This window comes from Alligator sinensis, unplaced genomic scaffold (genome assembly GCF_000455745.1).
Source record: "Alligator sinensis unplaced genomic scaffold, ASM45574v1 scaffold496_1, whole genome shotgun sequence".
In the NCBI taxonomy this organism is placed as follows: domain Eukaryota; kingdom Metazoa; phylum Chordata; order Crocodylia; family Alligatoridae; genus Alligator; species Alligator sinensis.
Genome location: NW_005842246.1, coordinates 239260 through 252050, shown reverse-complemented (window position 1 = coordinate 252050; position 12791 = coordinate 239260). Strand labels below are relative to the sequence as shown.

Below are 12791 nucleotides of genomic sequence, written 5' to 3'. Positions count from 1 at the left end.
GACCTGGCTGGGAGCTCTCAGAGCCGTGGCACTGGTGCCCACATGGATGAGGAACATGGGGTAGTGGTCAGTAGGCTGGAGGAGTTTAGGGATCTTCTCTGCAATGTCTCGGATACAGGCTCCCGGGAAGCAGCAAACTTCCTGAGCTGAGGGGTTGGGGTGGCAGATTGCCCCCTCTGTCCCCCTCAGGGCAGAGTCTTCCATGACAAACACTTTGCATTTTGTCTTGGGGATTGTGGGGGCGGTAACTACAGTTGAGCCTGTGTTGCCTGCGGGAGCTGGCAACTTAGCAGGCTGCTGGGGTTTGCACCTGTTGCAAAGCTCCAGCGGGGCAGGGGCCTTGGTGCGACGGGCCTTGGGGCCCTTGACCACCTTGGTCCAACCCCATAGCTGGACAGAATGGGAGGTCTCCCTTTGCATTTTGTCTTGGGGATTGTGGGGGCGGTAACTACAGTTGAGCCTGTGTTGCCTGCGGGAGCTGGCAACTTAGCAGGCTGCTGGGGTTTGCACCTGTTGCAAAGCTCCAGCGGGGCAGGGGCCTTGGTGCGACGGGCCTTGGGGCCCTTGACCACCTTGGTCCAACCCCATAGCTGGACAGAATGGGAGGTCTCCGGGTCCTCCCTTGTCCTGGAGGGAGACTGTAGTCTACCCTCTGTCTCCTTGGGGAGAAGGGCCTGGCAGTAGGAGGCTGTCTCCTGCTTGCAGTCCCTGATGGCACGCAGTCTCTTCTGGACTGTGGCCTGGAGCTCCTCCAGCTGGCGCGCCAGAGACCCCAAAAGGGAGCAGACCCCACAAGGCGAGGTCACCATGCTCCCAGGCGCCAGAGCCTGAAAAAGGGACGGGCAGCCCCCGCAGCCAAGAGCCAGGGGCTCCATCTGCGTGGAGCCTGGAACCATCTGGGTGGAGGTCTCTCAGGTGCCAGAGGGGGGGGGGCCGCAGACCCTGAGGGGACCCTCGGGGTGCAGTGTGTGTCCATCTGTGTCATGCCGCTGGTGGGCTGGCTATGGCTGGGACTGGCTTCCCTGGGGGGCCCACAGGCAGGGCTGCGGGCCCTCTTGCTCCCCCTCCTGCATGAACTCCGCGCTAACTCATGCGCTGGGCAGACAAGAGTGCCTGTTTGTGCAGCCTGTTCGCACGGCTCTGGTTGCGTGGCTCCCTGGGGGGCTGGGCAAAGTAGGGGCCAGGTTGGGGCGAGACCCTCCCCAGTTCCTACTCAGCTGCCTCCTGCAGCTGAGCTGGGCTAGTCCCCTCCCACCACGGGCCCTGCTTACCTCTGGCTGCTGCTGGGGGTCAGCGGTGGTCTCCGCAGCAGTTGGGGGTCGCTGGGGGGCTTTGGGGTGTGGGGGTGTAACGGGCTTTCACCTGTGCATCTCGTGCCACTCCCTAAGCCTCAGAAGTGACTTGCTGAAGGAGTGACTTGTTTCTTTGCCTCCCACAGGTGCTAGAAGCAGGCAGGAGCATGAGGAGCTGTGTCCCCAGGAGCAGTTGGTGGAGCCCCACAGGATGTTGTTAGGAGGACCAGAAGTGGATAAACCCCAGGACCCAGACCTGGACCTCTCCTGGAGAAGCAAGGCTGAGGTTGGGGGTGCTCAGGGCAATACTGTGGAGGAGAGGCTGGGCTGGAGCCCTGCCCACGAGCTGTCCTGGGCGAAGGACAGTGAGCAGGGGGACTCCCCTGACCAAGCCCTGTCCTATGCTGGAGGCTCCACACCCTGCCCCCGCCCTTGCCAGGGGAAGCCCTACAAGTGTACAGAATGTGGGAAGGGCTTCAGCCAGAGCTCCCATCTGATGCGTCACTTGGGCACACACACAGGTGAGAAGCCATACAAGTGCGCAGCCTGTGCTAAGAGCTTTACCCAGAACTCCAATTTGCTGCAGCACCAGCGCATGCATACAGGTGAGAAGCCCTACCACTGCCTACAGTGTGGCAAGCGCTTCAGCTGGAGCTCCAACCTCATTCAACACCAGCGCCTGCACACTGGCCAGAAGCCCTTTCAGTGTGCCCAGTGTGGCAAGCGCTTCTGTGAGAGCTCCCGCCTCCTGGAGCACCAGCGTACCCACACTGGGGAGAAGCCCTACCGCTGCCCACAGTGTGCCAAGAGCTTCAGCCGCAGTTCCCACCTCATCCGCCACCAGCGCATTCACACCGGCGAGCGTCCCTACCAGTGTGCCCAGTGTGGCAAGGCCTTCAGTCAGAGCTCTGCCCTCCTCATACACCATGGGACCCATGCAGGCAAGATGATATGAGTGGGCAGCCTCTGTTACAGGGTTGGGGTCAGGGGGGACCTGGGAATCATGCCTGTGCCTCACTAAGTGCTGGGGAGCCCCTCCAGGGAGGGGCAGTGATGGTGAAAATGTGCCTGATTGGAGGGAGGGGCTTTGAGTGCAGCTCAGACCTGAATACATGTTGGGGAAAGCCACATGGATGCATGAGCAAATGCTTTTCAGAGAAGGTTGCCTGGCTTCTGTTATCCATCAGATAATTTCCATGTGGTGGTGACCATGGTTGTGTGTTTGAGTCGCTCTTATTCCAGTATAGCCTTTACTGTGTTTTGGAGAGTCCACCTGGTCATGTGGTTATCAGCTTTCCACAGGAATTCAATACACATCAGATAATCCATGCATAGAAGTAATTGGAGACATGGGGATAAGCTCATTCTGTGCAAGTGAAGCACTTATTATACATGAGTGAATTCAAGTGGGATGGTGACTTCAGCCACATGTAATAAATGCACATTAGAGAATCTATATATAACACTAACTGGATACCTTGAAGAATGACTTTCATGCGAGTTTGGTGCTTACTGCCTTTGAATAATCAATGCATAATAGTGACCACAGACAGATAGCAAGTAGTTCTGTGTGCATTCAATGCTGCTTATGTTTTGGAGGATCCACAGTCATATTGTGACTTAGCTCAATATTTATTATACATCAAAGAATCCATATGTGACTTTGGCCCTGGGGATGAATGGCTTCTATTTGAGCCAACACTTAATACTTGTCAGAGAATCCATGCAGGATGGTGACCAATGCGTGCTTTGTCAACTCAGTGCTTATTACTTGCTGGAGAATCTACACTTATCAGTGAGCATGAACAGATGGCAAATGGCTTCCAGAGAATTGAGAGAATCCACAGTTGGGAGGAGAAGAGACTAAGTTTATCCACGTGGAATAAACTTTATTGTGATTTCTCAGTTTACTGCAGGTCCTCAATGAAGAAAAAGCCCTGCCAGCAGAACAGGGCTTAATCTGCGTATGAATTGCACCTGTTAATACCTTAGATACCTACACAGTGAAAACCATGGGAGAAAAGCCTGTGTTTTGTGTGTTTGCATACACTGGGAGGAGGTGTTATAAATGGCAGGGACTGCTGGGGAGAGCTGGGGGATGGGGAGTGAAATCGCTAAGCCAGAGGAAGGGGTGTAGGTTGTAGCTGTGTTGGTCTAAGATATAGGCGGACAAAGTTCTTTGGATAAATCTGATATTTTTTTATTAGGCTAACTCAAATAGTTGGAAAAAATCTTCTTTGTAAGCTTCTGGGTACAAATACCCTTTGTCAGGCTGAGGAAATGTCTGCAGTTGGTCTGTGCTCTTCCTGGATGGAATAGTAAACCAGAGAAAAGCACTTACTCAGGAAATGAGTTCTTCACCCAGCTGGAGGCACATGAGGATTTACTCTGAACTTCTGCACCCAAGTCTGGCATTGCAGTTTGGGGCAGAAGTGGTGCTGGAGGCTGTGGGAGAAATGCTACCTTTGCAGAATGGGCCAACATGCGACCAAGGCTCAACTGGAGCCTTAGTGTAAGGGTGTAGGTAGGTCTAATGTTGTGGATGTATTTTGTCTTGGGCTTGCTTTTCTTCTCCTTGGTGTATTTTGCATATTGCTGCCAGTACTGCCAACCACCTCTTGCTGAAGGGACTGTTTTGTGGGATCAAAGGCTTGCATGCATGTTACCACCTACAGCAGAAGAAAGGTCCAGCAGAAGACAGATGTTTTTCTCCTTTCTCTCCTTACCCCACTCCCCCCACAGCCATTGAGTTTCATGAACTGGACAAGAAATGAAGGAACTCAGTGGATCCATTGGGAGGCTAAAGAACAAGGAGACATTCTACACCTAAGGTACTGACTGATGGTGGCTGCACAATGGAGTATAGATGGAAACCATGGCCAAATAGGTGTGGGCCTGAATGCATGTAGGGCTTGCTAAAAACACAATGGTGAAGTTAGGCTCTGAAGGAGACCCCATCTTTCATGAGTAACAGCAATGGATCACTCCCTGAGTCCTTGTCTACATAGGTTTGGCATATCTGTGCAATCTTTTCCATGTCAGCTAGTGACATGGAAAGATTGCACCCTGTTGCTGACAGCTATACTGGCAGAACCTTCCCAGGGTGAACTTTGCTCTGCCAGCAGAAATGAGGTGTCTTACAAGCTTCTGTCAGCAGAGCTGCATCTTCTGCAGGAGGCTTGAAGCTGTAGTAAAAGCAGCTGCAGCTTTGACACAGCTGTAGAATTGGGAGTGAGCGGTTTGTTGCTGCCTTCCATGGAGCTAATAGTCTTTCCTGGTGCCCCTATTATTCTCAGCCCTCTCTAAAATTGATGAGGTTGCAGCAAGTGACTGGCAGCTGTAATTCTTTGCCCAAAATTTGGAGTTACTTCTCATTCAGTTTCATTTCTTCCTGTTTCAATATTTATTTAATAAGGGCTATTAGGGGTGCACCAATAAAGATTTTCTTGACTGATACTGTTAGTTGATTACTAACCAACCATATTGGCCAATGCTGATCCGATAATCGATTTACTTTAAAATTCAAGGCATTTTAAAATACTAACATAAACCTGTCCTGCATCACATGTATTAGCATCCCTGCACTTAAAAATGGTGGGGGGGGTGGTGCTTACACTAAAGCTTGTTGAATTAGCTTCAGTTCAAGTGCTGCCACCACCATTTATAAGTGCGGAGATGCCTTTAAGTGGAGGAGAGCTGAGCTGAGCGAGGTGAGGGCAGATGCGGGCTGCCCACTGTGAGCTCAGGGCTCTCTGCTCTGCTTCCTTTGCCCTGGGAGCCCCTCGCTGGTGGGGGGCACAACTCGCTGGGGTAGCGGTGGAGGCAGACTGTTGCTGGGAGTGCAGGGGGCACATGGCTCACAAGGGAAAGGCAGCAGAGTGAAGAGTCCTGAGCCCACAGCAAGCATCCTGCATCTAACCCACACATAAACCTGGGGGGGGGGGGGGCACATGCCTTCCCTGGGGGGTGCATGCAGTGGGGTGGGACCCACTTTCCTTCCCTATGCCCCCTGGACAAGCCATTCATGGCTCTGTCCAACTCCCTGCCCAGGTCCCGTGTCCCATGCACTGCCTTGGGTGGGCAGCACCCCCAGCTCCTGTCCCTGCCCCATTCCCTCCCTCACCATGGGGGCCTCAATCTGCCCCTTCCCTGCCATAGACTTATCTGCAGGGAGCTGATCTCCACACTGCCCGACTGTATTTCTGGCCACATGCATGTGTGCAGTTGCGCACATGCATGTAGCGTCCCCCACATCTCGCTCCTGGCAGCCCCAAGCAGGACCCCTTGCAGGCTAGAATGCTGCCTGCCTGCAAGAAGAAACCCACTGTTTCCCGAAGGAACCCAGGCTCCTGGGGGGTGCCTGACCCTGTGGGGGAGAGGGAACCCAGGTATCCAGAGCCCTGGCCAGAAGGCATAATTATCAGTCAACATTATTGGTTACAATGGTCAAAAAAAGCTGATAGCTGATAATATAATTTCCCCTTTTATTGGTGCTGATCTGATAGGCAGCTGATATATCAGTGTACCTCTTAAGAGCTGTACCTGAGCACATGGTTCTTTAAGGGGAATGATGTACTGGCCAGGTACAATACAGGGTTTACAGTGCAGAATATAAATATCCCTAGCTAATATTTCTGTTTTTGGGGTGGGGATGGAAGTGGACTGGATGGTGGTGGGGTGGGAGGAAGGTGAAAGACTGAGTGATCATGCCTGAACTCAAATAATAGTAATTAAATTGTGATTTTAAAATCCAACTGCAGGGAGGTGGTATAAAATGGTACTTCCTTTGCCTAGAAAGATGAAACTGGTTGTTAGTCCAGAGTGGGCCTCTGCTCCCCAGTACTTTTCTCTCCTATGGCCCCTGGTTTATTTCCCAAGATATTGCTAACAAGTCTTTAGGCTGGATAAAAAGGACATGCGGTACAGTGCTTCTATGGAAAAATTGCTTGGGAATCAACTTTAGGACCTTCCATTTTCTCTCTAGACTTTGCAGTTCAAAGGCTTCCTTCTAGTTTAAATTCCAGCTCATTTACTCAATTCAAATATATACCTATGGTTGTTGTGAGCATCACTCCTATCTTTCTTTTCTCTGAAGCCCTGAGTCACAAAGTTGTCTTTTCTTTTAAAAAAGGAAAACTCTTTAACGAGTTGGCTAATATGAATCATGGTAGCTAATAAAATTATGAAGAACTTGTATGAATGAATTGAAAAATAAAAGAATGTGTTCTTAACCTGAGTGTGCCAAGGCTAGTTTGCTGTGATTTAACCTTGGGTTGTTAGTTCTTTTGAGTGAGCTTGAGTTAAAAACCATTCTCCCCACCCCATGTCAGTTTGTCTCTTTGGAGGGATCTCTGGATGTGACTTGAGAATAATGATAGATGTTTTACAATGAACTGTATATTGTGCATTCATCTGCTTCCCAACAAAGCATTCTTTCTTGCTTGGGCTCTGTTTAAATGGGATGCTTATATTGATCTCTGTAAGGTGGCTACTGGGAATTGCCTATATGTTATTGGAGTCACGCAGTCTTCCTTATGGATATATTTAATGTAACTCTGACTTGATGACTGTGTATAAGTATCTTCACAAGGAGAAATACCAGCCTCCTAAAGAGTTTTTAAATCCAGTAATGAAAGGCAGAACAAAGATTCGTGGCTAGAAGGTTGAATCCAGACAAATCTGAATTGGAAATTAGACTTTTTTTGTTCAGTGGCTAACCACTGGAACAAATGCCAAAGGACAGCACTGGTAGATTCTCTCTAAATTGTGACATAGGTGCTTTTCTGGCAGATGATTAGCCAAACACACAGCTTGAGCTGAAATTTCTGTTTTATTTCCATCTGTTAGGTCACCAGTAACAACTGGGGTTAAAAGAAGCCTTAGCACTCATTCTTGGTTGATGTTTTAGTACAAGGTAGCCATGGCTGAGTACAAGGTAGCCAATCTGCAACATGGGTGCCACAAGTGGCATGGGCAGCCTCTGTTTGGCCCATGTCAGATTGGGGTGGGTACAGGCAGCACAGTGGCAGATAGGGCAGGGAGTTGAAAGCAGAGCATCAGATCAGGCAGGGAACATAGGGCAGGAACCAGAAAATAGAGCAGCAGCTTGATAAGGGAAGAGAAAGCTGAGCAGACACTGAGCAAGGGAAAGGGATCTTAGTGCCACTTGGGGAAGAGTGTGGGGCTAATTTGCGGCATGCCTGCCAAAAACAGGTTGATCCTTGCTGGTTTATTATTTACCAAGCATTTGGTTGTATCGAAGTACCTCGGATTCCAAGACAGTCTCCCATCCCTGTAGAATCCACAACTAGGGCTGCTTAGCTTCCCCACTTTAAACAAGATGAAGTGCATTCAGTACAGCATGACTACTCTCATTTGAGAGGTAATGTGGCAAAATATTTTGGGCTCTACAAGTAGTCAGGCTGGATGACCTAAAAAGACCCTTTGTAGTCTTAATACCTGAGATGTCTCAGATGATGCCTTTTCATCTTCAGTTATAAATCCAGAAACTCCAAGGCACGATAAAAACAATTTGGCCCAGCATTCCTATAGTGCTGTCACCTCTAGCTTGGGTTTCCTACGTTTTGCCATCACCGTGATGAGGATGATGCTGTGCACTTAATGGAGTGTGCTGTGTCTTGTAAAAACAAATCTACTCGAGAAGCTCTTCTTTTCATTGTTGGCCTGAGGCAAGCCCTGTAGTGCCACTACCCTGAGGCTGGGTTACCAGTTCAACATTTACCTTCCTGTGATTCTACCAGTGAGTCCAGAGGACCTCTGTTAAAGACCTCTTGCTGCCTGGACTGTGCAGCAGGAGTATAGTATCTTAGAACCATTGGATTCAGATGGCAAAGGAAAGCTTCTCTGTCAGCCCACATAGCCAGTGTTGCTTGTGCCCCTGGATCTGGGATGTCATGTTTCCCTCTACCTTTGCCCTGCCAACAGCATCCCTGAACCCCTGAGTTTCCACTTCAGGTCTTTGGTTCAGGTTGCAGTTGGAGGCTGTATGCAATAGCTGCCTGTTAATTGTTTTTCTTTTGCATCTCCCTGGGAACTCTACTTATACATACAGTTTGTTGTTTTTTTAATGAAAACAAAAGGTAAAAATCCTTTTAGGAGGAGTTAGGACTGAAAGAGGCCTCCTGGGCCGCAAAGTTCAGGACTTTCCTCTCTTGGGCACTGTGGTTATGAGTCCTCTCCATAAATAAGTCAAGTTCTGACTTAAGCATTGTTAGGCTGTTTGCCTTCCTGTAGGGAAGCTGATCAAGAATAAGTCATCTGATGCTAGGAACCTTCCAGTTGCTATCCTAATTTTAGATGTGGCCATTTGTCCTTGTGCTAATGTTGTTCTTCAGCTTAAACCATTTTTTCTCTCTCCCGTACCATCTTCCCCCATGTTCTCAGAGAAGACAATCCAATCTCCTCTTCGTTTTCCTCTGTCCGTCTCTCTCCCTCTTTCTATTTTGCCAGGCCTGTTCGCAAATAAAAACCTAGGATTCTGGACTAGTCCAGGGATTGACATGACACCTTGTTTGATGAGGGACAGAAAGGCTTTATTTACTGCAAGTATTTAAAATTAAGTCAAGTGAGCCCAAACCAAATCAAAGTCCAGTAATTAGCTATAAGGTGATGATTTCTCACCAAACAAGTGACGAAGAGGCGGTCTGCTTCTTTTCAACTTCTTGAGTAAGTCGGGCGCATCAGCAACTGTTGTCAGAGAGATTTCTCACTCTTGAAGCACGTGCGCTGTTTGCTGTTTTACTGCCTTTTTATACCCTTAATTTAGCATCTTCAAAGCATTCTTTTAGTTGTGTAAATTAAGAGAGAGTCCCAAACAGTAATTGACAGGAAAAACCTGCTCATTACTGGTTATCAGAAATTTCTAATTTGAATGAGTTACCTTCTTCAGTAACAAGAGGTTATCCAGTTTGAACATATCAAGAAACTGATTAACAGCCAGGAAAAACATTCTAAATCAGGAGGAGACATCTATTACCTATGGAGAATGTCTCTTCCTGCACATAAACATGAGTTAGTCGCAAAAGAAATATTTACCATACTAATTAATCAAGGATAGACATTTCATATGGTTATACACCAGACAACTACGAGTCTGCCTGAAATCATTCTGAATATAGCAAGATAAGCTGGAAGAGATACTTCATTATTCCTTCTTAGATGGCCTAGCCATGAACTCGCATCCTCTTGCAGTTAGTATTATTATTCTGTATTTTAACTTTTGTGAGTAGGCCTAAGCTTAGCATGAGTTTCAGAGTCATCAGGCTGTGTCCAGCTGTTTGAATATCCTTTGGGCAGATGGAGTTTCAAGGAGTGAAATGCTTGACCTCCTGGCTTTCAGTGAGTCAGGCACCTAAACATCTTTAATGTCTCTGCAGGTTTCTGAGCTGCACCGATACAGCACTTGCATGGCTGTTGTGCTCCAGAGTTTGATCAGACCCATAATATCTATCTGATGTTAGAAGCTTTCCAGACTGAAAACTCTGTTTTCAGGCTGTGATTGGGGCTGTGGAATAGGAGGTGAAAAACCAGTGGTGTTTGGTCACAATTTCCAAGTAGACAGGAGATGGAACTTTTACAAAAGCCCTTTACCATGTCAAAAGAGTAGGACAAGTCATAGCCGAGGGATCATCCCACAGATACTGCCCATTCTATTCTGTTTGTGTGTTCAGTCCTTACTGTAGAGTTAAATTCAGGATAAATCACTACGATAACCATACTCTGTGTCCATACTGTTATCACCAGCTTCCTTTTCACACTGGTTATACTTGTACAGGAGTAACTCAATTGGACCTGGTTTTCTTCTTGCCGAAATTAGGAAAATCTCTATGAGAAGCAATGATTCTTTGTGATATCTTTTCAGTTCATCCACCAATCAGGAGGCAACAGAGGAGTTAAGTCACGCCCCTTTCCTGAGGGGAGGGGGAGAGGAGTTCTTCCCCCCTCCCCCTCCCTGACCTGATTGAAGACTGCAACACTCAGGTCTGGAAGACTTCAGGTGCGGAGCCCAGGACTGTATAAAAGGAGCTGCATGCCCAGCATAGTTGGTAGGGTAGGGTCGGAAGGGACCTGAGCAGATCGTCAAGTCCGACCCCCTGCCATAGACAGGAAAGAATGCTGGGGTCAGACAACCCCGGCTAGGTGTCTGTCCAGCCTCCTTTTGAAGACCCTGAGGGTAGGAGCGAGCATCGCTTCCCTTGGAAGTTGGTTCCAGATCCTAGCCGCCCTGACAGTGAAGTAGCGACTCCTGATATCTAGCTTGAATCTACTCTCATTCAACTTATGGCTGTTATTCCTTGTTACTCCCAGTAGTGCTCGGGGGAACAGGGACTCGCCCATTGCCTGCTGGTCTCCCTTGGCCAGTTTATAGATGGCCACCAGGTCCCCTCTCAGCCTTCTCTTGTGGAGGCTGAACAGGTTTAGGTCTCGTAGCCTCTCCTCGTAGATCCTACCCTGCTGCCCCCGATCATGCGGGTGGTCCTTCTCTGGACCTTCTTGATGTTGTCCACATCCCTCCTGAAGTGCAGCGCCCAGAACTGGATGCATTACTCCATCTACGGCCTGACCAATAATGTCATATAGCGGGGGAGGATCACCTCCTTGGACCTGCTCGTGATGCATCTGTGGATTCATGACAAGGTGTGGTTAGCCTTCCTGACTGCAACTCCACACTGGTGGCCCATGTTCATCTTGGAATCAATAATGACTCCAAGATCCTTTTCTGCCTCTGCTGACGAAAAGGAAGTTCCCCAGCCTGTAGGTATGCTGCTGGTTCTTTCTCCCAAGGTGTAGCATCCTGCACTTGTCAGTACTGAAACCCATCTTATTCTCATCTGCCCACCCCTGTAACCTGTCCAGATCCAATTGCAGCCTGTCCCTCCCTTCTAGCGTCCCCCCTTCTCCCCACATCTTAGCGTCATCTGTGAATTTCAACAAGGTGCTTTTCACCCCCTCGTCCAAGTTGCTGATGGAGATGTTGAACAGTGCGGGCCCAAGGATAGAGCCCTGGGGGACCCCACTGCTCACATCCCTCCAGGTTGAAAATGACCACCACTCTCTGGGTGCGGCCCTCCAGCCAATTGGTGACCCACCTGATTGTGTAGGCATTGGCACCATGATCTCCTAATTTTTTTAAGAGAATGGGGTGAGAGACAGTGTCGAAGGTCTTCCTAAAGTCCAGAAAGACTACGTCCACCGTGACACCTGCATCCAAGGATTTTGTGACCTGGTCATAGAAGGCCACCAGGTTGGTCTGACAGCACCTGCCTCTAATGAACCCATGTTGGTTGCCCCTAAGCATACACTCCCCTGCTTGCCCCTCGCAGATGTGCACCTGGACAATTTTTACAAAGAGCTTCCCCCGGATTGAGGTAAGACTAATGGGCCTATAATTTCCTGGGTTCTCCTTCCTCCCTTTTTTGAAAATGGGGACCACATTGGCCCTTTTCCAGTCCTCTGGCACATCGCCAGAGCACCACGAGTGCTCGTAAAGCTGTGTCATGACCTCTGCTAATTTCCTCAGCACTCTGGGTTGGAGATCATCAGGACCTGCTGATCTGAACACATCCAGTCCCACCAGAAGTTCCCTGACTAGGTCCTCTCTGACCCTGGGCCTGGCTGCCCCTCCCCTGGGTCTGTCATGGATCCCGGTGCGGGGGAAGACCTGGTTGCTGCTCAGAAAAATGGAGACAAATTGTTAAATAGGTTAGCTGTGTCATCTGGTTAGACCACCAGATTTCCTAGAGTGTGCTGCAGAGGCCCCATGTTACCTGGTACCTTCTTTTCACCCCCTATGTATCTAAAAAAGAACTTCTTGTCCTTGATCTGAGTAGCTCGTCCCAGTTCCATCTCTGCCTTGGCCTTCCTGCCCGCCCTGCTACAGCCCTGAGCAATAGAGGTATAGTCCACCCTGGTGATGGCCCCTCCCTTCCATTAGCTGTATGCCTCCTTTTTAGCTAGGAGACATTCCTGTATGTTTTCGGTGAGCCATGGGGGCTTTTGCGCCCTCTTGCCCACTTTGATCCGTGTTGGGATTGCCATCCTTTGGGCTTGGAGGATCGTCTCCTTCAGGAACAACCACTCTTCTTGGACTCCCAACTCCCCAACCCTCCAGGACCTCAGTGCCTCCCTGACTAGTCTCTTTAGTTCAATTAAATCCGCCCTCCTGAAATCCAGGGCTGCTGTCTTGCTGCAGGCCTTTGCCGCCCCGCACTGGCTGGTGAATTCCAGTAGGCGATGATTGCTAATCGCCCAGGTGATTGAGCACCTGCAGTCCCCTCACCAGGTCGTTGCTTGTGGCCAGGACCAGGTCTAATGAGGTATTTCCCCTGGTGGGACTGTGCACCTCCTGGGTTAGATGGAGGTCCTGTAACACGGCTAGGAACCTACATGAGCGGTCAAACCTGTCTGACTGCTCTTCCCAGCAAATGTCCGGATAGTTTACGTCACCCATGATGACCACATCCTTTGACTTAACTGCCT

The 12791-nt window shown here is 49.3% G+C and overlaps 2 protein-coding genes across 2 annotated transcripts in view; one reads left to right on the top strand and one right to left on the bottom strand.

Annotated features, from left to right (window-relative positions):
• LOC102369055 (zinc finger protein 501-like) overlaps nucleotides 1–3486 on the top strand; it is a 25414-nt gene extending 21928 nt beyond the window's left edge. The window contains exon 3 of the mRNA XM_014521721.2: nucleotides 1732–3486. Within this exon, the coding sequence (XP_014377207.1) occupies nucleotides 1732–2247 (516 nt within the window). The 3' untranslated portion in view covers nucleotides 2248–3486. The remainder of the gene's footprint in view (nucleotides 1–1731) is intronic.
• Nucleotides 1–12791, bottom strand: part of LOC102387024 (zinc finger protein 420-like) — a 143234-nt gene that overhangs the window by 45797 nt on the left and 84646 nt on the right. The gene's annotated exons all lie outside the window — the stretch shown is intronic.